Genomic DNA, 24,630 nt, shown 5'->3' with positions numbered 1-24,630 from the left:
ATTCCGGGCCTTTCCCCATCACGGCCTCAGTTTCCCAGCCAGCCCTGAGGGCAGACGTAATCGGCCAGAAGCCCAGAAATTAACACAAAGCAGTTTTATTTTATTAGAGAAAACTCTGCTGGTTGAGGGGAGCCAGTGGGGTGGGGCAGGAAACTGGGCCAGTTTTCCTGTCGAGACGGCATGAGAAGACCCCCTCCCCCCCCACCCCCGCCCCAGTTCTCTGGGTGGCAGGGGTCACTCAGAGTTCAAGTCAGGCAGTACCAAGCCTGAGCCGTCACAGGTGGAACAGGCCTCACAGACCATGGGCAGATGTGCAGCTCACAGACACCCCAAACATACAGGGGCTCCCAGGACCCCCACATATACGCGGGTCTTCTTAAAGCCCGCCCCCCCACACACACAGCCAGGGCTGGGGTGGGCGGTGGTGGCAGCAGCTCTGCGTCTTGGCCTCTTGACCGGCTGTGGGCCCGCTCCACGTCTGTGCTCTCGGGCCGGAGTCTCTGGTACTTCGGGACTCAGGGCCAGGCCCCACCCCAGGCCCCGGCAGCCCCGCCTCCCCAAGTCTCTGGTGCTTCTTCTTCAGGACTTCATTCTTCACCGACTGAGGCACATCAGGCACAAACCAGGCAGCAATGAGCTTGACGCATAAGGCCACGTGCTGGGAGGAGGGGCAGAGTGGGGAGGTCAGGATGCGCTGAGCAGGGACTTTAGGGGGCAGGGCCCCAGGGAGGGCTGGAGAGAGCTGCCCCGCCCTGGGCCCTGTCCCCAGTGTTGGCTCACCTCGAAGAGGATGAGGAAGGCCAGGCGGATGGCCAGGAGGAACCAGGACTGCTCAGTGAAGCTGGAGTTCTGAGCGGCGCCATAGTCCCGGTACCTGGGGTGGGGAGCACCTGAGGTCAGGGGTCAGGAGTTCAGAGGGCGCTCACAGGGGATGGGGGTCCAAACCTGCACTCGGTCACATTCTCTGAGCCCTCTATTTCGACAGGATTCTGGAAGTCCTTGGTGTAGAACACGGACAGGCTGTGGTTGACGTAGCCCGTGAGGCAGCTGGGGGGAGGGGGAGAGGAGTTTGGTGTGGTCCCTTCAGGCTTCTGGGGTGCTGGCTTGGAACCGACCCCTGCCTGGTGGGGGCCATCAGGGTGGGCCACAGTGCAGACCCCCTCCTTCATCTCTGTACATGGGAGAGGGGCCCCTGGGGGAGGCTGAAGGGACTTGCAGGTGCCACCACCTGTCTTCCTTGCCAGGGGCCGAGGCTTCCTTGCCAGCCTTCCTGGGGGAGACCCCTGGAGACCTACCCCCCTGCAGGGCTGGAGGAACTGGATGAGGACAGCATGCAAACCACTAAGGGTCTGCCTTTGGAAGGGGAGCCATTCCAGTATCACTTGCTCAGAAAACAGCTGGTTCTGGGACGTTAATCCCCTACTGGGGTCCCAGTCAGCACTCCCGGGGTCCACCCAGGGTCTGCAAGTTGCTGTGGAAGGGCAGCCCACCCCAGGCAATACTGTTAGCATCGAGCCCTTCCCTGCGGTCCCCTGGGGCTGGGCCATAGTTGGGCCAGTTTCCCAGGGGTCTCTGGACAGTTTGAGGCTCCCCCAGGGGCTGTGTGGTGGTGTCCCCTTACTCGACTGCAGGGTGGGCCCCCTGTCGGCACGGGCCATAGCGGTACTTGTACACCACTCGGGGGATGAACTCAGATGTGAAGGCGATGACCATCCCGTTGGCAATGACCGCCAGCACGCCGATTATCTGCAGCACCTGCAGCCAGGTCCCTGGGCCACGGCAGGGGGTGAGGCCTGCACTGTCTCCCCGCCCCCCCCCGCCTCTGTTGATCCCCCGAAGCTGGGAGCCTGGATGGTCAAGGGCCTCATCATGCCTCTGCTTGTGGCAGCCGCAGGGCCAGGTCCCTGATGAGGAAGACCTGGGCCAAGGCCAACAGACAGCGGCCTCCGCTCTCCTGCACCCCTCTTCTTGACATGGACAGGGAGGGGCTCAGGTCTCCGCCCCCCATCTTACGCCTGAACCTTTGAGCTGCCCCCGGGCCTGCTCCACCTCCTGGGTCCCCTCCCCAGGGCAGACCCCCTTAACCTGGTCCCAAGACAGGCCTCCCTCACACTTCTCTCTCCCACTGCCTGTGTCCAACACCGCATCTCCTCGCTGCATCCGTGACACCTGTGCACCTCAGCAAGGCCAGTCTAGGTGACTAAGGCCGCTGGCTCTCAGTGCCTGCCCCCAGCTGCCGGACCCCTCTCCCTCAGCTCCCTGAGAGTCAAGCCGTTGTGCACGGCCCCCGCAGGGCGGCTGCTGGCCCTTCAGTGGGACCCCTGGGGGCGGAGCGGCCAGCGAGGTGCCTGCCAGCCCCGCCTCTTCCTGGGGCCTGGGGCCTGAGCCCTGCCCCCATGGCTTAGAGCGGTGGTTTCAAGGGGACTGGCGTGGCCCCAGCGCGCCTCGCCGCTCCCGTCCCCTGGCTGGAGCGCCCGCCCTCCGGCCGCCCCGTCGGGCCCCTGACCGATGTCCTTGGCCTTGCGGGGCACCAGGCGCCGCTGCAGCCGGACCATCTTGATGGCGTCCAGGCGGATCTCCGCGAGGTTGCTGAAGAGCGCCAGCAGCGGGGCGAGCGGGAAGGCGGCCACGAAGACGGTGGTGAAGCCGTACTGGATCACTGGGGGTGGGGGTCGTCACCGTGGGCCCCCGCGCGGCGCCGCCCCTCCGCCCAGCAGCCCCCGGCCCCGCCCCGCGTACTCATCTCCATGAACTCCCCGAACAGGCTGAAGGTGTCGACCGGGTTCAGGCAGTAGTTGCACTGCCAGTGCCTCAGCTCGGGGTCCTGGGACGTGGCTCGCATCGAGCGACACTTGTGGGCCAACCACCTGCGGGCAAGGAGGACCGGGTGGGGCACGGGGAGGGGGGCTGACGGCCCCTCGGGACCGCTGGCTCTGGGAGGTGGGGTCCTGCGGTGAGGGTGGCGCCCCGGGAGGGAGGGTGGTCCTCACGGGCCCAGGTACTCCATGCAGTTGCTGAGCGTTTGTTTCAGACCCATGATGATGGCCATCTGCACGAACAGGTCCATCATGCAGCCGCTGAGATGGCACTGCGGGGGCAAGGGCGGGAGGTCAGGCACGGGGCCTGGGGCTGACCAGGGGGTTGGGGCAGTTCAGGAAGAGGGCAGTAAGGCCTCCGGACAGACTGACCTCCTCCAGCTTCCACAGCCCTGCCAGGCGCACGGACTTCCCGGGGTTACCGTTGATCCTGGGAAGGGCAGCGAGGCTGAGAGAGGGGGCAGGACAGGAGTGGGAGTCGGGGAGCAGTGGGGCCTGGAGGGGAAGGAAGGAGACCCGCCCCGCAGGTGAGCAGAGGCTGGGTGCTGGACGCACCGTTTGCACCCAGACAGGCCTGCGGGCGCGCAGAACCGCAGGGGACCTCTCAGCTGTTCACAGGCTCAGAAAAGGCCGTGAGGAGGGGCCTCAGTTTCTCCCCATGGTAACTGTGCACACAGGGCTACTTTGTGCTTAAATCGCCTGATTTCCATGATTAAAAAGGTATATTAAACCAAACGCTGGGCTCATGCTCAATGGTGAAATCCTGCAAGCGCTCCTGTTACGGTTCATGACCGCTGCTATTCCAGAATAGTGTAACTCTGCAAAGGAAAAACTTGTCGTAGAAAACACGATGATATATCTGGGAAGCCAAAATAAATCAACTGAACGATTGGGCAGATAAATCTACTGAAAAATGCTCAGAGTGGATATAAAATTGATATCAAGCTCAACTCCCTTTTGCTTTCCTAGGTGCAACAAAACCACTGAGAAATGTAGCAGGAGGAAATATCTGTCGCAGATAGCAGCAAAAACTATAAAATAGAGTGAAATTCACAGGAAATCTGGGGGACCCATAAGAAAAAAACTATAACACAGCTAAAGAACATTAAAACAAGACTGGAATAGAGAGACCTTGTTCTTCAATAGAAAAACTTAGGCTTGTATTTTTGTGACAGACAGAATGACAGGCCCCCAAAGATACCACATCCTACTTCCTGGAACCTGTGAATATGCTATCTGACATGGCAGCTGGTATTAAGGTTGCTAATCAGCTGACCTTAAAATGAGATAATCCTGGATTATCTGGGTGTGCCCATTGTAATCACCAGAGTCCTTAAATGAGTAAGAGGGAGAGCCAGAGAGATGGCAGGATGAGAAGGACTCAGCCTGACACCACTGGCTTTGCAGACACAGGAGGAAGGGGGCCAGGCAACCTCTAGAAGCTGAAAAAAGCAAGAGTATGGACTCTCCCCGAGGGCCTGCAGACAGAACACAGCCCTGCTGACCCCTTGATTTTAGCCCAGTGAGACCCATTTTGGACTCTTGGCCTCGAGAACTGTATATAATGTGTGTTGTTTAAAGCCACTAAGTTGTGGTCAGCAATAGAAAATTAATACAGTATCTATGTCAATTCTCCCTAAAAGAATGTATAATTTCACTGCAATCTTAAGCTAAATCCCACAGAATTTTGATGGAGTTTGGCAAACATTATTTTAAAGTTCACCTAGAAGAATAAACATGTAAATAACTACAAAAAAGGAAAAGTGAAAAAGAAGAGAAAATTAATGCTAGACCTATCTGACAGGAAAGCATAACAGTAATAATTACACAGCAAGGTACTAGACTAAAATTATCAGAATCCACGAAACACCAAAATATTCAAGTGAATGATGGAACTTGGTGTGTGACAGAAGGGTGGTGGTGGTGATGGAACAGTCAACAAATGGTTTGGGGACAACTGGCTGTCACTTGGAAAACAACAGAACAGTCTTCCCTCCTATGCCGCCTGCAGCAAAACAAATTCCTTGTGAATCAAAGATTTAAATGTTTAAAATGTTGAAACCATAAGCTTCTAAGGGAAATCACAGCTGAACATGTTTTTAATGTTGAGGAGGGGAGGCCTTTTTGAGCACGGCATGAAAAACAGGAACTATAAAGAGACACACTGATAACCTTCGTGACAAAAAAGAAACTGCCTCCAGAGAAACACGAGTGACTGCATAGGCTTTTGCCTTCTTTTCCCAGGGATGCCACATGCAGGGGCAGTACACAGAAGGCGCCAGACTCAGGCTTCTATCTGCCCCACCAACTGCTGACTGTACGACCCTGAGCTAGTTTCTTAACCTTTCTGTGCCTCGGTCTACTCATCTGTGAAATGGGGTTTAGAGAGTCCCTACCCCATAGGGCTGTTGTGCAGATTAGAGCTGATGAATGTGAGGCCCTTAGGATAGAATGGGTGAATGTCAGCAGACGTGAGTTATTATAAAGACATATCCCATCCTGCCAGGGAAAACCAACTCAGTCCTTCGTTCTTCAGTATGAACGGACAGCTACAAATCTTCAGTCACGAGGAAAACCAGCTGTACAAAAGAGAAGGACTACGATAAAGGAGCAGGAAGATGGACCCTTTAGGAAATGAGATAATGAGGAAACAGATGAGAACTTAAGGGGAAAAAAGAACATTGATATCCTCAAGAAAGTACTGTATCTATGGAAACAAGAAAAGGACACTATAAAAAAAAAAAAAGGATAAAGAAAATAAAAACCCTCTTGGAAATTAAGACTTTAACTGTTAAACTTAAAAAAAGAAAACAGGGACTTCCCTGGTGGTCCAGTGGCTAAGACTCCGCATTCCCAATGCAGGGGGCCTGGGTTCGATCCCTGGTCAGGGAACTAGATCCCACATGCCACAACTAAGAGTTCACATGCCGCAACTAAAGATCCCACGTGCCACAACTAAGACCTGGTGCAGCCAAATAAATAAATAAATAAACATTTTTTTTAAAAAGGCAAAAAGACAAAGTGAAGGAAATCTCTCCAGATATGGAATGTAAAGACACAGAGATGGAATATATGAGAGAAAAAGATAAGAAACCCAAGAGGACCAGGCGTTCCATAGAGAGCAGAGGGGAAAAAAATATTTTTAAAAACCTAAGGAAAAAAAACCCAAAAAACTAAAAATAGAACTACCACCTGAACCAGCAATCCCATTCCTGGGCATAGACCCAGAGAAAACCATCATTCAAAAAGACACATGCACCCCAATGTTCACAGCAGCACTATTTACAATAGCCAGGACACGGAAGCAACCTAAATGTCCATCAACAGAGGAATAGATAAAGAAGATGTGGTACATATATACAATGGAAAAGTACTCAGCCATAAAAAGGAATGAAATGCGGTCATTTGTGGAGACGTGGATGGACCTAGAGAGTGGCATACAGAGTGAAGTAAGTCAGAAAGAGAAAAATATCATATAATAATGCATATATGTGGAATCTAGAAAAATGGTATAGATGATCTTATATGCAAAGCAGAAACAGAGACACAGACGTAGAGAACAAATGTGTGGATACCAAGGGGGAAAGGGGTGGGGTGGGAGGAATTGGGAGACTGGGACTGACACATATACATTACTGACACTATGTATAAAATAGACAGCTGATGGGAACATACTGTGTAGCACAGGGAACTCTACCTAATGCACTGTGGTGACCTAAATGTGAGGGAAGTCCAAAAGGGAAGGGGTATCTGTCTGTGTGTGGCTGATTCATTCTGTTGTGCAGTGGAGGCTGACACAACATTGTAAAGCAACCAGACTCCAATAAAAATTAAAAAAAAAAAAAAAAAACCTAAGGAAAAAAAGAAGAAGATGTAGTGAGCCTAAGCAAGACATGGGTTTTTTCACTGGCAGGTGCCAGCAATTACCCAGCACAGTGCATGAAGAAAAGACCCACCCTAGATTGTTCCCCTGTTTAAAGAGAAGATCCTAAAGCTTCTAGGTCAACTAGGAAGAAACAAAAATCAGATTTTCTGCACACTTCTTATCATCCATTTTGCATGTTCAAAGACAACGGAGCAATGTCTTTAAAGTTCTAGAAAGGAAAATTGTTTTGAAGTTAGATTTCTATACCCAGCCATGTCAATCTTGTGCAACAGTAGAACATGACACCTTTAGACATACATGAATTCAGAGAGTTTACCTCTCTGATATACCTTCTGAGAATAAATGAAAGCAAAAATCAAGAAAGAAGGAGGCTTGGGAGTCCAGGAAATGATGGTCCTAACCCAGGAAAGCAGCAGATTGAAGTCCCAGGAAGACAGGTATGCAGGAGGCACGGACAGCCACCAGCCCAGTGTGGGGAGAATAGAGGGTCTCTGGGAGAAAAGAGACTCCATGCAATAGACAGTTTGACATGGAGAGGCTGGATAACCTTGACAAGATAAAGACATGCAAGGGGGAAAAAAAGGCAATTAAAAACAACAGGAAAAATAAAGAGCTGTACAACAAAGAAATGGTCAAATAAGAAACAAAGTAAAATATGACATGATTTTAAGAAACTGATAGAGTCAGAAGAGAATCCACTTGACCTTGATGTTATAAAAATGCTCAGATGATATGAACAACTTATAGGAAAAGAAATTTAATGGCCAAAAAATATCTGGAAAGATGCTGGATTCTCACTAATAGGTTTTAATAACGCACCTTTAAGGATGAAAAGTCTTTGTTCATCAGACCAGCATGGAGTGTGCAGTCACATACACAGGTGTGGCTTTGTGAGTCAGCACAGCATTTTTGGAGGGTGCTTTAGCAATGTCTCTCAATTTATATGTGCACTGCCGACTCCCAGATAAAATGGCTGGCTGCTCACACCCACTGCCAGGCATCACCTCGGAGATGGAAGGGAACTGGAGAGGCCTGCAGCCCACTCGAGACATCAAGCTGGATCTAAGCCTGCAGGGCAGACGTCTGAACAGCAACGCAACCCTGCCCAAGGGCCTGGAACACCTCAGGACTTAGGCACCTCTGGTAGCTTGGGGGCACCCACTGGATGGGATGCAGGCCCGGCTGAACCCCTGGGCCTCCTATCCAACCCCTAATCCCCCCCCACAACACACACACACACACAAGAAGACAAAGACATTTCTAGGGGGTTGAACAACCAAAGATTCAGATCGCAGGGTTGGGCCAATGGACACTGAGACCCCACACTGTCCCTTCCCCAGCTGGGCTCCCAGCATACTGACGGGCATCCTTCTGCCTCCAGGCAGGAGACCAGGGATTCCCCTTCAGGAACCGACACAGCAAGAGGTCCCGACAGGAGACCCATGGTCCAGAGCAAAGCCACTGGCACATGCCTTCCTCAATTACAGACAGGTGGCCAAGAACAAAACACATCTAAGGGGGGGTGGTCTCTAACACCAGAATCAGAGACCAATCAAAGAAAGAGCATAGAAGAAACTCGAAAGGAACAGAAAAAATGCCAGAGTAGAATGGGAAAAAAGAGGCCACATCCTCAGACAAGAAAAGCCCTGGTGCCCAGGTGACATGAAGAGGAGGCTGTGAAGAATCTGCAAATGTCAACAGGAGTGCTCGGAAATTAAGACAGAAGCAGAAGCGGACTGCTCAGTACAAGGGTTGGAAAACAGCTGAGAAAAACTCCAAGAAACCGGAACAAGAATGAGAGAAAAAAAGCGAAGAAAAGTAGATGATCAATTCAGAAGGTCCAATTTCCAAACAAAAAGAATTCCTCAGAAGGGAGGAGAGGGAGCCGAAGCAGGAGGCTATCAGATACTTGAGAAAATCTCTCAGAACCGAAGGCCCTGAGGCTCCAGGCCCAGTGAGTACCCGGTAATCTCTTTCCATTTGACCAGCATTGATTCTGCCTGGCCGGCTGCAGGAGCTGAGCATTCAGCAAAGGACAAGCGCCCTACTCTCCGCGCTGGGGAGCTGCCATTTCGGAGGGAGACAGTGAACAAATCAATGTGCGGCACGTCCTGGGTGGCGCCGGCTACGCAGGGGGAGCAAGGGAAGAGCGGAGTCTGAGGGACCAGGGCTCTGGGCCAGGCGACGTTCCGAGGTCAGCGGGAGAGCAAAGGTCAGCGCCAGGAGGCAGCGAGAGTACCGGGGAGGGAAAGGCGCGAGGCGGGAGAACCAGAGACCGGATACGCCGGTGAGAAGACTTGCGGAAAGAACTGTGACAGCATGTTTGTGTGACGGTGGGAATCATCCAGCAGAGAGAGGAAAGTTGGCGTGTGGAGGAGAGAGATGTGAATTACCGAAGCATGTCGAATGAAAAAGACCCACCAAGTCACACGGCTGAGAAATTTCAGAAGATGGGGGACAGTGAGAAGACGAACAGAGAGTTGGAAGAACATTAACGCCAGACTTGCGGACAGAACACTGGAAGCCGGAAACCAAAATATCCTCCGGAAGTCTGAGGAAAACCATATCCAACTTAGAATTCTTTCCCCAGTAGATGCTCAGTCAGGCCCCCAATAAAGAGGAAACTCAGCACATATGATTTCCCATGTACCCTATCACAGGAAGCCACTGGAAAACTTGGGATCCTACATGGCAGAGAGTAAGGGGCTTCCCAGGATGAAAGGGCCAAGCACAGCCCCAAGAGAAGGGGACAGATGCCACGAGGGCATCTCCAAGGACCTCATGATGTCTTTGAACATACTGGCAGGAGTTGGTTTCTTCTAAAGTTCTTCTAGAGGGACTTCCCTGGTGGCGCAGTGGTTAAAAATCGGCCTGCCAGTGCCGGGGATGTGGGTTCGAGCCCTGGTCCGGGAAGATCCCACATGCCGTGGAGCAACTAAGCCCATGCGCCACGACTACTGAGCTTGCGCTCTAGAGCCCGCGAGCCACAACTAGCGAGCCCGTGTGCCGGAACTACTGAAGCCCGCGCGCCTAGAGCCCGTGCTCAGCAACAAGAGAAGCCACCGCAATGAGAAATGAGAAGCCCGCGCACCTCAACGAAGAGTAGCCCCCACTCGCCACAACTAGAGAAAGCCCGCACGCAGCATTGAAGACCCAACGCAGCCAAAAATAAATAAATAAATGAATAAATAAATTTTGCAAATAAATAAATAAATGAAGTTCTGCTAGAGAGTTTGGGATTAATTGGCAGTATGTGTGTAACTTACAACATTTGAACAAACACAGAGAACACAGAGAGGAATTATTTTCTTCAGAAAAGACAAGAAAAGATATGTTGATTGAACCAAAAATGTTCATTTCATTAATTAGGAAGGTGAGGGGAAGTGTGTGCATGTGTGTTACATGGGATGCCCACTGCAGCTTTATTTATAAACCTCAAAACTGGAATTAACCCAAATGTCCACCAACTGAAGTGGTTAAATAAATTCAAGGACATCCCACAAAAGAATGCTCATAGTATGGTTTTAAAAACAAAGCCTCACCACCCATGCAGACATGGAAAATGCCCATAATACGTTTTCAGGGTAAGGCAGATACAGTTATTTACACAACAAAATCGCGCATGTCAATAGGTGCGTGTGTGTGGACTTAAATGTGTAAAAAAGTTTGGGAAGACCCAACAAACAGTTACAGTGTCATCTCTGAGGACAAGGATTGGACAGTTGCGGGTTCGCTGTGGGCTTCCTTCACATATTTCTATACTGGGTTTCCACGTGTTCTGAGCATGATTTATTTTAAAAATGAAAAAGAATAGGTATTTCCATTTTCAAGGTGGGGAGAAAGGAGTTAGAGGGAGGCATGTCGGAGCAGGTGCCCCTTACCTGCCCAGGATGAAGGCGATGTAGATAAGGGAGGAGAAGTGAGCAAAGAACTGCAGAGTGAAGAACTTGATGGTGAACTTGCTCTCTCGCTCTGAGAAGGTCCTGGGCTTCTCTGGAATGAGATGTGGGGCCGTCCCTCCCCCATCCTTCACCCCGATGACAGCCCACGCCCAGCCTGTCCCTGTCCTGACAACTCAGGGACACCTGCGACCCCCACCTGTCTCCCAGGTGCGAGCCCCTGCCCTCTCATGGGCCCCCTTCCCCCACCCCAGGGCTCCAAGATCCCCACCCTGAATCCTCCCTCCAGTAGCCAGAGAGGGGCTCAGGGGGGCCCTCCTCTCACCAAAGTCACAAAGCTTCAGTGCCACATATTTGTTGATCTGTGGGAGGGGAGACGGAGGGCTCACCTCGGACCTCAGCAGAGCCTCACCCCCACCGGCACCCTCGCCCTGCCCCGACCCCTACCTTGGTCATGACGAGGATGCTCACATAGTGAACCAGGGCCCCGGTCACCACCACGGCCGTGGTCACCTGCTCCCCCAGGAAGGGGAAGGCGGAGCTGAAAAGGGCAGCGGCCAGGACGCGGTAGACCACCAGGACGTGGGCCATGCCTATCATCAGGCAGATCTGGCGGGGGTCGGGGAGGCCAGGATGGGTAGGCCTCAGGGGGCTGCCCCACCTGCTCTCCAGCCCCACCAGGGGCGCCCCAGGAGTACCATCAACAGAGACAGCAGCAGGATGACAGTACTCCGCATGTAGGAGTGCTGGTGCAGCCGGGGCTGGTAGTCAGGGCAGGCAGTGAGCCCCAGCACCATTTCCTCCTGTGGACGGCACCGGACACGCCTGAGACACGGGATCCCTCACCCACGGGAACCGCGCCTCCTACATGGGGACCCCCTCAGACACAGCAGACTCGTGTGGACCCTGGACCTGGTCACCTGGCTCAGCCTCACCTGGTCCTCGTCCCACCCGTACAGGTCCCACTGCAGGACCACACGGGCTCGCTCCCGCTTCCACAACTCCAGGAACACGGTGGCTGCAGCCGGGAGAAAGCAGAGGCCTTCACGGTGTGTCCCCGCTGCGTGTGGAGCTCGGCTGCCCCCCAGGTGCCGCAGCGACTCACCCCACAGCGCCATGAACATGGCGAACAGCACGGTGCCCTCGTTGTCGAAGAGGTGGGTGAGCTGGGGAGAGCGGCGCGTGGGGCTGGGGCGGCCTTCCCTTCCCTGGGAGGACCCCTTCGGCCCTCCTCCCACCGGGCGAGCGGCCGCAGTGCCCCCCAGGCGCAAACCTTGGCGAAGGCGCAGGTTTCTGAGAGCCGCTGGTACCTGGGGTTGTGGTCACCGCGAGGGCACATGTAGACGTCGTGGGCCTCACAGATCTCCCTGCTGGCGATGCAGTGACCGGGTTGTCGGCGGCGCTTTCCTGTGGCCCCTCCTGTGGCCCCTGGGGGACCCCGCCCCAGGCCGCCCCTTCCCTGACTCCGCCCCACCCTCAGTCCCGCCCCTTCACGACCCCGCCCCAACCCCGCCGCCCCTCCATGACCCCACCCCAGTCCCGCCCCTTCCCTGACTCCACCCACCCTGTCCCACCCCCTCCACGATCCCGCCCCAACCCTGCCCCTTCCGTGACTCTACACACCTCAGTCCCGCCCCTTCCGTGACCCACCACACCCCAGTCCCGCCCTTTCACGACCCCGCCCCTCCACGACCCCACCCCAGCCACGCCCCTTTCTGACTCCACCCAGCCCCTCAGTCCCACCCCCTTCCCTGACTCCGCCCCAACCCCGCCCCCTCCATGACCCTACACACCCCAGTCCCGCTCATTCCCTGACTCCTCCCCACCCTCAGTCCCTCCCTTTCACGACCCCGCCCTAACCCCGCCCCTTCCGTGACCTCCCCGACCCCGGTCCTGCCCCTTCCCTGACCCCGCCCCTTCCCTGACCCCCCCCCCCAGTCCCGTCCCTTGCCTGACTCCGCCCCACCTGATCTGGCTGGCTTCGAAATGGGCAAACCCGCTCAGGAAGATGATGAGGCCCACCACCGCGGCGGGCACCAGCATGTAGGTGTACCAGCCAAGCCAGGCGAAGTACAGGGCCACCTTCTCGCCGAAGTAGTTCCTAGGGGCATAGCCGCCCCGTCAGGGCCACTCCCACCAGGGGTGACCGTCCAGCGCCAACGCCGGGGTGGGGCATGCCACATGCGGGAGCGGGCAAGGAGCGTCTGTACTGAGGGCATCTAAATGTGTGTCTAAATGGGAGCCCGCACAGCAGTTTGCTGGAGGCGTGGGTGTAACCGCGGGGGGCGCAGCCTGCCTGCGGGGGCGCGGGTGTGTCCGCGGGGGGGGGGGGGGGCAGTAGTACCTGATGTCACCAATTGGCTGCTGCTGGAACATGTTTCTCCACCGGGCCCATTTCTTCTTTAGGTCTTCCTCCCCCTGAGCACAGGCGACAGACAGTGAGAGCTTCTTGCCCCAGGTCCTGCCCTCAGGTCCTCTCCCAGCCGGCCCACCCCTCACCTTGTGTAGGGGAAACCCGGCCTCAAAGACCCCATCCTTCACCAAATCCTGGAGCGTGTCTGGTGGTCACAGGGATTCTCAGGTCAGAAGGGAGTGAGGGGTGAGGGAGGACCCTGTCCCGTTCTCCCCGTGTGACTGCCCCTCCTGGTGCGCTGCTGCACAGGCCACCTGCCCATCCACTCCTTACCACCAGCTGCCATCTTGCTGTTCAGCACAAAGTTGACAATTCGGATTCTGGAACACAAGAGCTGGCTCAGGATGGCCCTTATCTGGCCAGGTCCCAGGCCCCTCTGTGTCCTAGCAGAGCCCCCAGACCACCTGCCCTCACCACCTGACCAGAGCCCAGAATCCAGGACTCATCTGGGAGCCCACCTCCTTAAATCCTCCCAGGGTCTAGCTGTGCCATGGTTCCAAGGTGGGCCTCCCTCAGCGTGGTCTCTCTCTTCCCAGGGCCCTGATGCTCAGCCCTGCAATAGTCTCTCCCAGGTCGCTCCCAGACCTCCCACCTCCAATCACCCGTCCCACCTGGAGCCCCCACACGTCGAGAGCACACTCTTTATGTGCACGAATCCTCTTTGCACCCCTGTGAGCCATTTTGCCTATGGGGTGACTGAAGCTCAGAGAGGGTGAGTAATTTGGTCAAGGCCACACAGCCAGGAAGTGGCACATTCGGGCATCTGACTATACAGTCCTGCTCCTCTGGAACATCCTCCTGAGACACGGCCCCCTGAGTGTCCCAGGGCACTCCCCACAGCCTGCTCCTCTCAGGCCCCATCAAGATGCCTCTATTCATGTGTCCTCCCAAGACCAGCCAGTCCTTCTGTGTTCACAGGAAGCCCCCCTCCACTGCCTCGTATCCAAATTCCAGGAGTGTTCTTCGCTAGTCTCCCTGATCGGGCCCCAGATGAGTTCAGGGGGCCGGGGCTGGGGCCAGGAAGATGATGGAGGAGGGCTGTGGGGAGGGCAGGTGGGCTGGCTTGGAGGCCTAGAGGATCGGGGTGGGGACAAGCAGGTGCTTAGAGAGAGAGGAGGTGTTGGGTGCCTGGGAAGCAGGGGATAGATGTCCAGGGAGGGCCATTTGGTCTGGAGGAAAGAAGTCAGGACGTGAATCCAAGGAGATGACCTCAGAGCCTAGGAGGGACAGCCGGGAGGATCCTCTCAGCCTCTCCAAATTCTGCCCACCCTTTAAGGCTGGTTTCTATTCTGCATCCGGGGGACATAGTCACATGTAACCTTCAAACACTCCAAGAGGTGAGAACTGTCATTTTCCCGTATTACAGACATGGAAACTGACTCACAGACCCTTGCCCCCTGGGCCCTCCACCCTGGGACCACTCCTGGGAGCCTTGCTGCCTGTCTGGACCGGCATGTGGGTGGGCAGGGGTCCTCCTGGCCCCACTCTGGGCCAGCCTCTCACCTGGTGGTGGCTGGGATGGAAGTTGGCCTGGCCAGCTCCCCTCTGGGGGCGGTAGCCTCGGGCTCCATGAGAAGTCTGCGGTACCGGTCAAAGACCCGGTTGTCAGCTCGGATCCCAAAGAACACCTTCTCCTGGTCCTCCCTCGCCTGAGGGTGTTGGGCAGCATGGGACCCTCTGCTCCACATTGGGGCCCTCCCCCTTCATCCAAAGCCAATGGCCTATCCCCTCCAAGTCCTGCACGAGGCCTCAGCCCACCTCCCCAGACACCTCCCCGGGATCCGCCCAGTCCCCCGTGACGCCTGCGCCCAGGCGAGGCCTCAGCCCGCCCACCTTGTAGCAGAAGCCCTTCCTCTCGAGCTCTCCCAGGAACTGCTGCTGTCGCTGGACCTGCCTGGGGCTTCTCTGGGTGCAGCGACCAGCCACGAGGACATAGTCCCACGGCTCAGAGGCCTCGGTCTAGAAGAAGGAGGTGTGGGGACTGGGGCTGCGGACCAGGGCGGGCCAGGTGCGGGGCATGGGGCAGTAGGCGGGACCAAGCCCAGCAGAGATTCGAGCAGAGACTCACCTCAGTGGTATTGATGTCCATCAGCAGGAGGCTGTCCCCTTCGGTCCCCACCAGGATCCGGAGGCTCTCTTCTCCCTGGGGGTGAAGGGCAGACAGAGGATGGGGCTCATTGCAGCAAACAAGCACCTCCTGGGCTGGGTGCTCTGGCACCAAGGGGGTAGTTCCGGGTGGGGCTAAGTGCCTGCACTGAGGCTACAGCACAAATGGCCAGCAGAGGTTTGTTTGGAAACATATACAAAGAGCTCCCAGAATTCATAAGAAAAGGCAGACAGCCCAATTTAAAATGGGCCAGAGATGCACATGCGCACTTCACAGAAGAGGGGCACTCAGAAGGTGAAAACATGGAGCTAGGGAACCATCTGGAAAACGCAGGCCAGGTGACCAAGGAGGCACCACCTTCCACCATTTGGTAGCAAACATTTTACAGTCAGACAGCTCTAAAAACACAGGTGTGGGAGTTCCCTGGCTGTCTAGTGTTTAGGATGCAGTGCTTTCACAGCCGTGGCCCAGGTTCAATCCCTGGTCGGGGAACTGAGATCCCAAATGCCGCTTGGTGCAGCCCCCCAGAAAATAAAAAGCCTGGGTGGGACTTCCCTGGTGGTCCAGTGGCTAAGACTCCACGCTCCCAGTGCAGGGGGCCTGGGTCCGATCCCTGCTCCAGGAACTAGATGCCACATGCATGCCGCAACTAAATCCCACATGCCGCAATGAAGATCCCATCTGCTGCAACTAAGACCCGGCACAGCCAAAATAAATAATAAATAAATAAATATTTTAAAAAAAAGCCCGGGTGATCTATAAAAATATTGAATGTACTATAATATTGTAAATCACCTGAAACTAATATAATGTTGTAAAGCAACTATACGTCAAAAAAAAAAAAGCCCGGGTGACTCAGCAGAATCCCCACGTGTTGCTGTGGCTCACACACTGGTGCGGGAACTTGGGAAGCTCAGTTGACCACCCCAGACACTACACCCCGCGCCGGCCACCTTTGGAGACAGACAAGGCTGCTCACAGTAGCATATTTCACATCAGAATTGTGGAAATAACCCAAATTCCCATCGGTAGGCAGATCAATGAAAACACTGTGCTATGACCACACGCAACAGGAGCATGAGGGCTGCCACTGCACGCAGGGCGTTGGGGACCAATGTGACACGGTACTGAGTTTCCTAAAAGTAAGTCCAGTGAGAACCGTGCAGGAGGGAATGCTGCAGCCACGTCCTGGACAGACGGACGGACACTAAAACCAGCGGGCAGAACCTTAAGGAGGAAGCGGATGGTGCCGAGCCCCTGAGTCTCCCCGATTCTTTGTTAACTGTTGCGGCAGCATTAACAAACCTCACACATCCTTCTATGCTCCTGCCTCCGGGGGGGGGGGGTGCAAAATCCTCCCTGTTGAGGGTGGGCTGGACTCAGTGACTAATGAAGAAAGCGTGAAAGGGAAAAAGAGTCACCCTACAGAGGAGAAACCTGGCAGACGCCCCCCACCAGGTGATGAAGGTCAAGGTCACGGTGATGTCACTGAGATGTCGGGGACCCCCTGACAGGATGTGATGCGATAGTACGTGATCCCCACCCTAAAGCCCCTACTCCCATCTCAGCAGAAGGCGTCAGAGGCACTTTCACCTGAGCCCGAGTGAGCGGACCCCAGAGTCAGGCGGCCAAGGACAAGGAGGGACCGAGGGACCATCACAGACAGGAGGGGCCGTGGAGACGTGGCGATGATGCCGTGAGTGGTCCCGCATGACCCGGGAACAGGAGAGGACACACACGGAAAAGCCGGTGACGTGAGTCAAGGCGGCCGTGTCGGGCTCTTTGCTTTGACCAGCGCCCCAGGCGACGGGGCACGGGGGACACTGCACCGTCTTTGTGACTCTTTAGGGAAACTCACAGACCTGTAAAAACTGCACAAGTGGAGTGGAGGGTGCTGGGATTGGCATCCAGGTTGGCGACGGGGGGCGGGGAGTGGAGGGGGGTCTTTAGGCTTCATTTACTCCCAGTGAGCAAACAGCAGGCTCTGAGGGCTTGAGACAAAGTGACCCAGGGCCCCTTCTCTGGAAGAGCCACTGGGCTGAAGCAGGTGGGAGATGCAGGAGGTGGGGGCCCAGGGCCGACAGTCAACGCAGGTCATGCAGGGGGAGCCCTGCGGCCGACGTGAGGGGGAAGACGCTGGCTTTGGAGCCGAGAGCCCAGCGGGTACCAAGGCTGCGTGACCTCAGGCAAGATCCCACATCCCCCAGCCTTGGGGGCCTTGAGGCCATGCAGGAAGCACCCTGTAGCCCCAGCACAGGGCTGGCCAGCCTGTGTGCTCGGTGACAGGGACCCCAGAGGTACAGGGACCCTGCATCATCCCTGGGATAAGGGTGTGGGGAGCACTCTGAGACCTGTGTCCATTGGCGCACCTGCCTTGCCCTGAATGGTTTGGGTGCTACCCACCCCACCATGGCCCTCACTGCCAGCACACCACCCACTCACTACCGCCCCAGGGTGGCCCAGCCCCTCTACCGGCTCACAAGCCTTCAGTCTCCCACTGCACCTCACCCGACCCGGGTTTTCGCCGTCCTGCCCACTGCCGGGCCTTTGCCCCTGCTTCTCCCCCCACTGGCTCCCCCTCCTCTTCCCCAGCTGCATTCCTGCCTCCTCAGGAAAGCCTCACTGGACTGCTCCAGCCAGGCTGCACTTGAAGACTGCCAGCTAAAATATAGGCCACCCAGTCACATTTGAATTTCAGAAAAACAACAGATACTTTTTAGTATAAGTACGTCCCAATTATTGCATGGGACATACTTATACTAAAAAAAAAAAAATTGTTGTTTATGTGAAATTCAATTTACTAGGTGCCTGTTTTTTATTTTGTTTTGATAAATCCGGAACTCGACTCCAACCCCCCACCCGCATACACACCAGGAACTGCTGGGTCCAGGACCAGGCCTGGGTCTGCCCCCTCTCTCTCCCCTCTGTCTCAATCACAAAAGCTTTTGATTGTCTCAATCAAAAAGAAATGCATCAAATGCAACCACAGAACAGCAGGCTCTAGGGCATCAGACGCTAAGGTCACAGTGAGACGGGGCTAGTGTAGACATCGTCTTCGTGGCCCAATGCCACGGTGCAGCCCCACGCTGGGCACTGCGATTCTGCCGCTGTCGGTCGCAGGGCTCACCAGGCCCACTGCCCCCACTTTCCTGGAGAGTGGTCACCCTTCCTCTGGCAGCCCCGCCTCCTCCTAACCCCCGCTACCCTCAGCCCTCAGATCTGTACTCAGGCTTGGGGCCGGAGGAGAAAGCTGCCATTCTCAGTTCTCAGACAGATTTGCAGGGAGGGGGTTGCCCTGGGCTGAGGAGCCTCTGTCTCAGGGAAGAGAGGAAAGTCTCAAGTAGATGGGGACCAGGGACATTTGTGTCACCAGTAGCCGGTTCTGTGACTTGCCCGCCTTAGGGGCTAAGTGTCATGTTGGACAAATTCGTAAGTGAAACGGATCCTCACGTGCTTGACTTCAGACCCAAGAGGAGGGCTCGCCCCATCTCTCCCCAGGCCCGGAACCTCCCGCAGGAGGACCCTTCGAGGGTCCCTGGTGGACAGTCCCACAAAGGCTGAAAGGAGAGACTCCCTCACGTGAGCACCGGCCTGAGGCTGAGGAATGGGCAGGACAAGCAGCGGGAAGACGGGACCCCAGGGCGGGGAGGGACGGCACAGGGAAGCCACACTGGCGGGACTTTGGGATCCAGGCAGCAGGAGGGAGCCTGGGGAAGACTGCCTGTGAGGGACCCGCCAAGACGGCAGCAGGAGACTGGCCCCCAGGCGGCCCCAGAAATGAGGCTGCTGGACTTGGTGCAGCTCTGGGGTCCCAGACACCCCTCCCTCCCCAGAGACATCACACAGCTTTGGGACATTACCCAGAGCCTCTTGGAAAAGGGAAACTCAACCTTCCCTGGAGGATGGTGTGTGATCTGGACCAGAGGTGTCCTACAGGCACTGACCCCCACCATTGATTCGGGCTACTAGACAGGGAGACACCCCCCCACCGAGGGCAAAGGTACATGCACCCCCTCAGGGTTGCCCTGGTCCCCCCTGGGCAATGGGCGAGCAGTCACAGGAGCGGCCAGGTCTGGTCCCCCCTGCCCAGCCCTGGTCTAGCCACCCCACACCCCACAGCCACAAAGGGACCAGGTCCTGAGCATCAGCTTCCTGTACACTCTGGGCTCACCAGCCCCACCCCCAGGCCACCTGCTACATGCAAGGTGCCTCGCTGGGCCGTGGTCACAGCCACAGCCTCCAGCATCAGGCTGTCCATCTGTCCACCTGTCCTCCAGGGAAAGAGGCCTTCACGGATGAGAACCAGGTTCACCTGAAGTCACCTCCACCTCCAGCCAACCAGACTGCTTGGCGCACCCGAAGCGAGGTGTCTGGGGCCCCTGCGTCCCTGTCTATGAGACCCCACCTCCAGGAAGCCATGTGTGCCCATCAGGCTCCCAATCCCCAGGGCTCCTGCTTCCAACTCCCCTGCTCCTGCAGGGTTCCTACAGGGGCTACCCTGGCACTCTTGGCCTCGGGGACCCCAGCCCTGCCATGTGCAGACCCCCGGCGAGTCCCTGCACTTGGACGGGGGGCAGGCTCTGGGCACCCGGCTCTCTGTGGTCCTCCCTTCGGCCTTCCAGCCCCCACCCCTGCAGGCCGTGCACCCAGGGCTTGGTACAGACTGGAGTCCCCGCGGGCTCACCAGCTGGCTCCGCAAGAGGAAACTTCTTAAGACGCTGCAGCTCCCGGGAGACCTTCGCAGCCTTGGGAGCCAGAGCTGGGCGAGTGCTGCCCCTGTCTGTCCCTTCCCAGGCCAGCCTCCAGATCACCGGAGGGGCGAATGCGACTGCCACCCAGCTCCCAACAGGCTACGGGGAGCACCCGTGTGACATCACCCCAGCTGCATGCGGCACACGTGGGCCTCCCTCACTCTCCACGGCCTGTCTCACGCCAAGGGTCACACCACAGCCCTGCCGGCCCTCTGCACCCTCCTGCCCCACTGCCTCCGACCCCACCCCCCCAGCGGATGCCCCACCTGCTGGCTCTGCTTCCTCATCTTCCCCTCCCAGCCCCCTTCCCCTGGCCGTGCCCCCTCGCACGTGGGATCTTAGTTCCCCAACCAGGGATCGAACCCGCACCCCCTGCAGTGGAAGCGAGGAGTCCTAGCCACTGGACGCCACCGGGGAAGCCCCTGCTTCCTCCTCTTCCTCATCTTCTGAATCCTGTCATCTGCCTCCCCCCTCCCTTCTGCCGTCCCTCTGTCTCATGTGTCCGGTCATCCACCCCCAGGCACAGCTTGCTCTGTGTGCAGCCCTCACGGGGAGTGCATAGTGTAAGTAAGTGGACACGGGCCCAGAGAGCAGGTGCCTACTTGGCAGGGGAGCTTGCCCTTGTGGTGTGGACAGGCCCTGAGGGGCAGCGGGCAACTGGTGTCCAGGGGCTCGGTGCTACCTCCCAGGGACTCAGTACTCAGCACTTCAGCTCTGCAGAAGCATAAAGGGCAAGAAGGGAGCTGCCGGGAGGTGAGACTGGGGGTTAGCAGAAGCCAGACCACAGAGGGCCTCTCAGCAGCTGGGGAGCCTGGACTTCAGCTGGGGGCAGCAGGGAGCCATGGAAGGGACTGGAGCAGGGGAAGGGTGTGCTCAGATCCAGCTGGGGCCACAGAGTTCTCTGCTGTGTGCCTCAGTCTTTTTCCAAGGGTTGATTCTCCTTCCTCAATCAAACCAGGGGCTTCCTCCCCACCCACCCTTGCCAGCCCCGCCTCCCTTCCACCCCAGCACAGGGCTGGCATGGGAGGAAGGGGCAGCCAGGGGAGCTCGCGGTCAGGCCAGCGTATGCCCACATGCCAGCCTTAGCAGCCGGGGCTCCAGAGCTGGCTCTGGAAGGGCAGGGGCAGAGTGAGAGGCCGCCTGCTTGGCCCGCACCTGGGAGCGCCCTGAGGAGGCTGAGTGGGCGGCTGGTTTCCTTCTCCACTTCAGCATGGGTCTCCCCCCCAGCTGCCCAAGGGCTGGCCCCAGCCCCAGAGACCGACCTCTTCCCTGGCGGAGGGAAGAAAGAAAGTCTTTCCAGGATGTTCCCCCGCCTACCTCCCCAGGGCCCCCACAGCCTCCTGCTCTGCCCCTAGAATCAGAATCCAGTAGCCCTCGGCGGGCTCCCACCCCTGCCTAGGCAGAACCCCCAGGGAGCCAAGGGCCCAGCTGGCCCCCCTGGGCCTCCCCAACCCCAGGTCAGCCCACCCTAGAGACCACAGCCCCCTCCCCTCAGGGCAGAGCGGCAGGTCTGGGGTCTTCCTCCTGGCTCAGGGTCCAGGGGTGGATATGCCTTCCCCGCACACTCTGAGAGCCGGGCTGGAGGGACCCAAGAACCCCGGCTCGGGGCCCAGGGGGTGGACTTGCCCTCCCCGTGTAAGCCCTTCACTCTCGAAGGGCCGCCCTCCTCTGTCCCGCCCCAATCCCAGCCCGGCCAGCCTCCCCGCGGCCTGGGCTGGACAGAATCCCACCCGCGGCCGCCCCAGGCACCCACCAGGTGAGGGGCAGGACCGGCCGGAGGGGCCTCGGCTCGGACCCCGTCCGGGTGGGCGTGGCCTCGGAGCGGACTCACCCGCATGCCGGTGGCGGTGCTGGGCGCCGGGCTCGGAGGGGTCGGAGCGACCGGCAGTCCCAGCGCCGGTGGGAACCCGAGTGCGGCTGCGAAGCCGCCCAGCGCTCTTACCCGACTTCCGTGCGGGACTCACCCCTCCCTCCTCCCCTCCCTCCTCCCCTCCCTCCTCTCCTCCCTCCTCTCCTCCCTCCTCTTCCTCCTCCTCAGGTCCCTGTGCCGCCCGGCGCCGTCGGGGAGGAGCTAGTGGCCCGCGGGCCAGAAGGCACACCCCTCCCCCCAGTCCCCCGGGCCTGGGACACCTTCCTGGGGACGGCGCCCCCGCCCCCGCCCCCGCCCTGAGGCTCTCGGCCTCACCTGCAGAGGGGCGTGTCCCCTGCGCTGCGGGGTTAGACTGGCATCCGGTAGGCGGAGGGGAGCCCTCTCCGATGACCGATGACCGCAGCTCCCTGCTCGCCTTCACTCTTCCTGACCCCAGGCCCTTCCAGAGCGCCCAACCTCCGACCCTTTCAAGTCTAGTGTTGATTCCTTTAGAGAAGAAACTGGGGCCCAGAGGACTGAAGATGAGGCAGACCCCAGCAAGAAACAGTCAGCTCCCTGAGCCCCTGCTCTGTGGACCCCAGCTGGGGGAGGGGGAGCCCTTGGGGTCCTGAGGACAGGTGGCTGGCTGGGCTGGGTGGAGAATGAAGGACTGAGAGGGCAGCTCTACCACATCCTGTGGTCCAGGGGGGCAGCAGCTGGAGGAGGCTCTGGGCCGCCTGGGAGAGACTGTCCTGTGGGATAGGAAGGTGGGGTATCCAGGCTCTGACAGCTGCTGGGAAGCTGAGGACACAGGGCAGGAGCTCAGGAGGGAAGACAGGCAGAGCACCCATAGTGTCACAGGGGGCACCCCGATGTCATGGGGGGCAGGGAGCACCCACGATGTCACGATACAGCATTGTGCAGGCCAGGCAACCCTGCAGTGTAGACCCATGGTTGACATGTTTGCTCTAGGTTCCCCCAGGGATAACATGGCCCCGCCCACATTTCTGTTTGCAGGACTCCATGGCAGGCTGTGACAGCAGCGGGGACTGAACTATGAAGTGGCAAAGACAAGAGAGTGAACTGGCAGCACAAAACCTGTGCAACTCTGACGGAGCAAATCTGGACAAATGCACTGAGGTTGGTGTGACGGAAAACCCCAAACAGTAGCAGCTTAAACAAGCCTGCTTACTTCTCTCTCCCATAAATGATGTCTGGAGGCGGTCCTACCAGACGCCTGGTTATTAACTTGTTGCTCTGTCACCGAAAGCACACGGACCCATCACATGGTTCAAAATGGCTGCTCAAGCTCCAGGCGTCACGTCCACATTCCAGACAGCAGGAAGAGCAAAGGATGAAGGAGGGGTATTCCATCCTGCATGTGGTTAGTCACCTGGCCAGTCACCTGGCCACACCTTACTGCAAGGAAGCATGGGAAGTATGATCATTTTTCCTAAGGGAGAAGGTAGATGGACCCTGGGGGCACCCAGCAGCCTCTGCCACAGGTGAGAGGGCCTCAAATGCTGTGTTAGAGCTCAGGAAACAGAGTAGCAAGAGATTTTGAGCACGAGTAATCCAAACTCAAGATCCCTATTACCAGCCATCTCCTGGACTCTCCATCTCCCCCCGGTCTCCAGCTCAACCTGCTCAGGACAGTGTGCATTTACACTTTCATTCTGTTAAAAGAGTCCACTAGTTCCCCCCAAGTGTCTACACAGCTGCTCCCTTTTTCAATGTCTTTATTTGACGTTCCCAATTTTAATGCCACAGAAACACTGCTTCTTCTCTTTCCCACCTTCCGAGGGTCTGAGGGAACCTAAATTATATCCAGCAGCCTTGCTGCGCAAGAGCCTGCACCTGTGGCCCCTTGGGCAAAGGCAGCATAGCATCTCCAGCCTGGGGGCAGGGGGGCGCAGGAAGAGGAGCCCCGGCCTCGCCCCACAGTGGAAGCTCCCCTACTCTCAATGAAGGATGGAACGGGCAGATCTCATCTAGTCCTATCTGGAGAGGAAATGGGTGCGGCCCTTTCGGAAAGCAGTCCAGCAATAAGAATCTAAAGCCTTAAAAATTGTTTATACTTTGGTCCATTAATTAACTTTTTCTAAACTATCCTAAGAAAAACTCCAAAATATTGAAAATATGTATTACTATGTCCTTTGAGGCAAAAATTATAAACCACCTAGATGATCAATAATAGGGAAATGTCTGAGCAAACACGGTATATTCATATGCTGATTAAGCAGCCATTAAAAATGATGCTTTCAAAGAGTTTATGACAGCATAGGAAAATGCTTATGATATACTGTTAAGTGAAAAAAACATAGATTGTAAACATATATACATTTTTTTATCTCAACTAAGTTAAAATGCATTAAAATACCAGGAGAGTCGTTTTTATATTTGATATTTATATTTGCATGTAGATGGTGGAATTGTGCTTTTCTTCCTATAGTTTGCTTTCTTTGACACACATCACTTTTATAAACTTTATATTATTAAATGCACTTTGTTGTCATATTAAAGTCTATTATTAGGAACTTTGTTCAGACTCAGCCTCACTCTCTGCCTTGGTTTTGAGTACATCTTGTGAAGAAGCCGCACCCCTTCAGGCAGTGTGGCCTGGCCACCCCGGCTGTTGGCAGGCTGACCCTGCCCTGTTTTGGGCGGAGAACTCCAGTCGAGGTGCTCATGGGCCTCCGGCTCCTCCCCTGTGAACCCTGGACCCTGCTCTCCTTTCCTTCCTCCTCCACCTCCAGAGAACCTTGCACAGCTGTCGTCTCCCTCTGAGGGCCAAAGTGCAGCAGGACACAGGCCCCCCATTCCCTCTGTCTCTAGGGCGCCTCCCCCAGGAGGAGGTCAGAATGACAAGTCTACCAAGAGTGCCCCAGGCTCATCCTCACCGGGGGAAT

General features: G+C 56.6%; 1 protein-coding gene across 6 annotated transcripts; it reads right to left on the bottom strand.

Annotated features, from left to right (window-relative positions):
* Nucleotides 1-79: 79 nt before the first annotated feature.
* Nucleotides 80-21,811, bottom strand: ANO9 (anoctamin 9). Of its 6 annotated transcripts, none has more exons than XM_061202383.1 (24): nt 21,704-21,811; nt 21,028-21,141; nt 15,083-15,157; nt 14,848-14,973; nt 14,518-14,663; nt 13,288-13,334; nt 13,101-13,159; nt 12,946-13,019; nt 12,568-12,702; nt 11,875-11,971; nt 11,707-11,767; nt 11,537-11,619; nt 11,300-11,404; nt 11,049-11,210; nt 10,927-10,963; nt 10,584-10,695; nt 3,189-3,246; nt 2,991-3,088; nt 2,740-2,867; nt 2,507-2,659; nt 1,622-1,769; nt 946-1,047; nt 781-874; nt 80-658 (listed from the first exon to the last, which is right to left on the bottom strand). In XM_061202383.1, the coding sequence occupies exons 1-24, from the start codon at nt 21,707-21,709 to the stop codon at nt 377-379; spliced, it is 2,502 nt and encodes an 833-aa protein (XP_061058366.1). In that variant the 5' UTR covers nt 21,710-21,811; the 3' UTR covers nt 80-376. The 6 variants fall into 6 exon arrangements, with proteins under 6 accessions (XP_061058366.1, XP_061058367.1, XP_061058368.1 ...); XM_061202384.1 differs by having other exon boundaries at nt 11,875-11,968; XM_061202385.1 differs by lacking the exon at nt 21,028-21,141 and having other exon boundaries at nt 21,626-21,811.
* Nucleotides 21,812-24,630: the final 2,819 nt, after the last annotated feature.

Source organism: Eubalaena glacialis, chromosome 10, assembly GCF_028564815.1.
Source record: "Eubalaena glacialis isolate mEubGla1 chromosome 10, mEubGla1.1.hap2.+ XY, whole genome shotgun sequence".
Classification (NCBI taxonomy): Eukaryota; Metazoa; Chordata; class Mammalia; order Artiodactyla; family Balaenidae; genus Eubalaena; species Eubalaena glacialis.
This window is presented reverse-complemented; position numbering and strand designations above follow the sequence as displayed.

Coding starts and splice junctions, on each gene's coding strand:
- ANO9 (XM_061202383.1), bottom strand. Junction 11,211..11,299: donor TGCTGCTGTCTCTGTTGATG/GTACTCCTGGGG, acceptor GACCCCCGCCAG/ATCTGCCTGATGATAGGCAT. Junction 1,770..2,506: donor CCGCAAGGCCAAGGACATCG/GTCAGGGGCCCG, acceptor GCCGTGGCCCAG/GGACCTGGCTGCAGGTGCTG.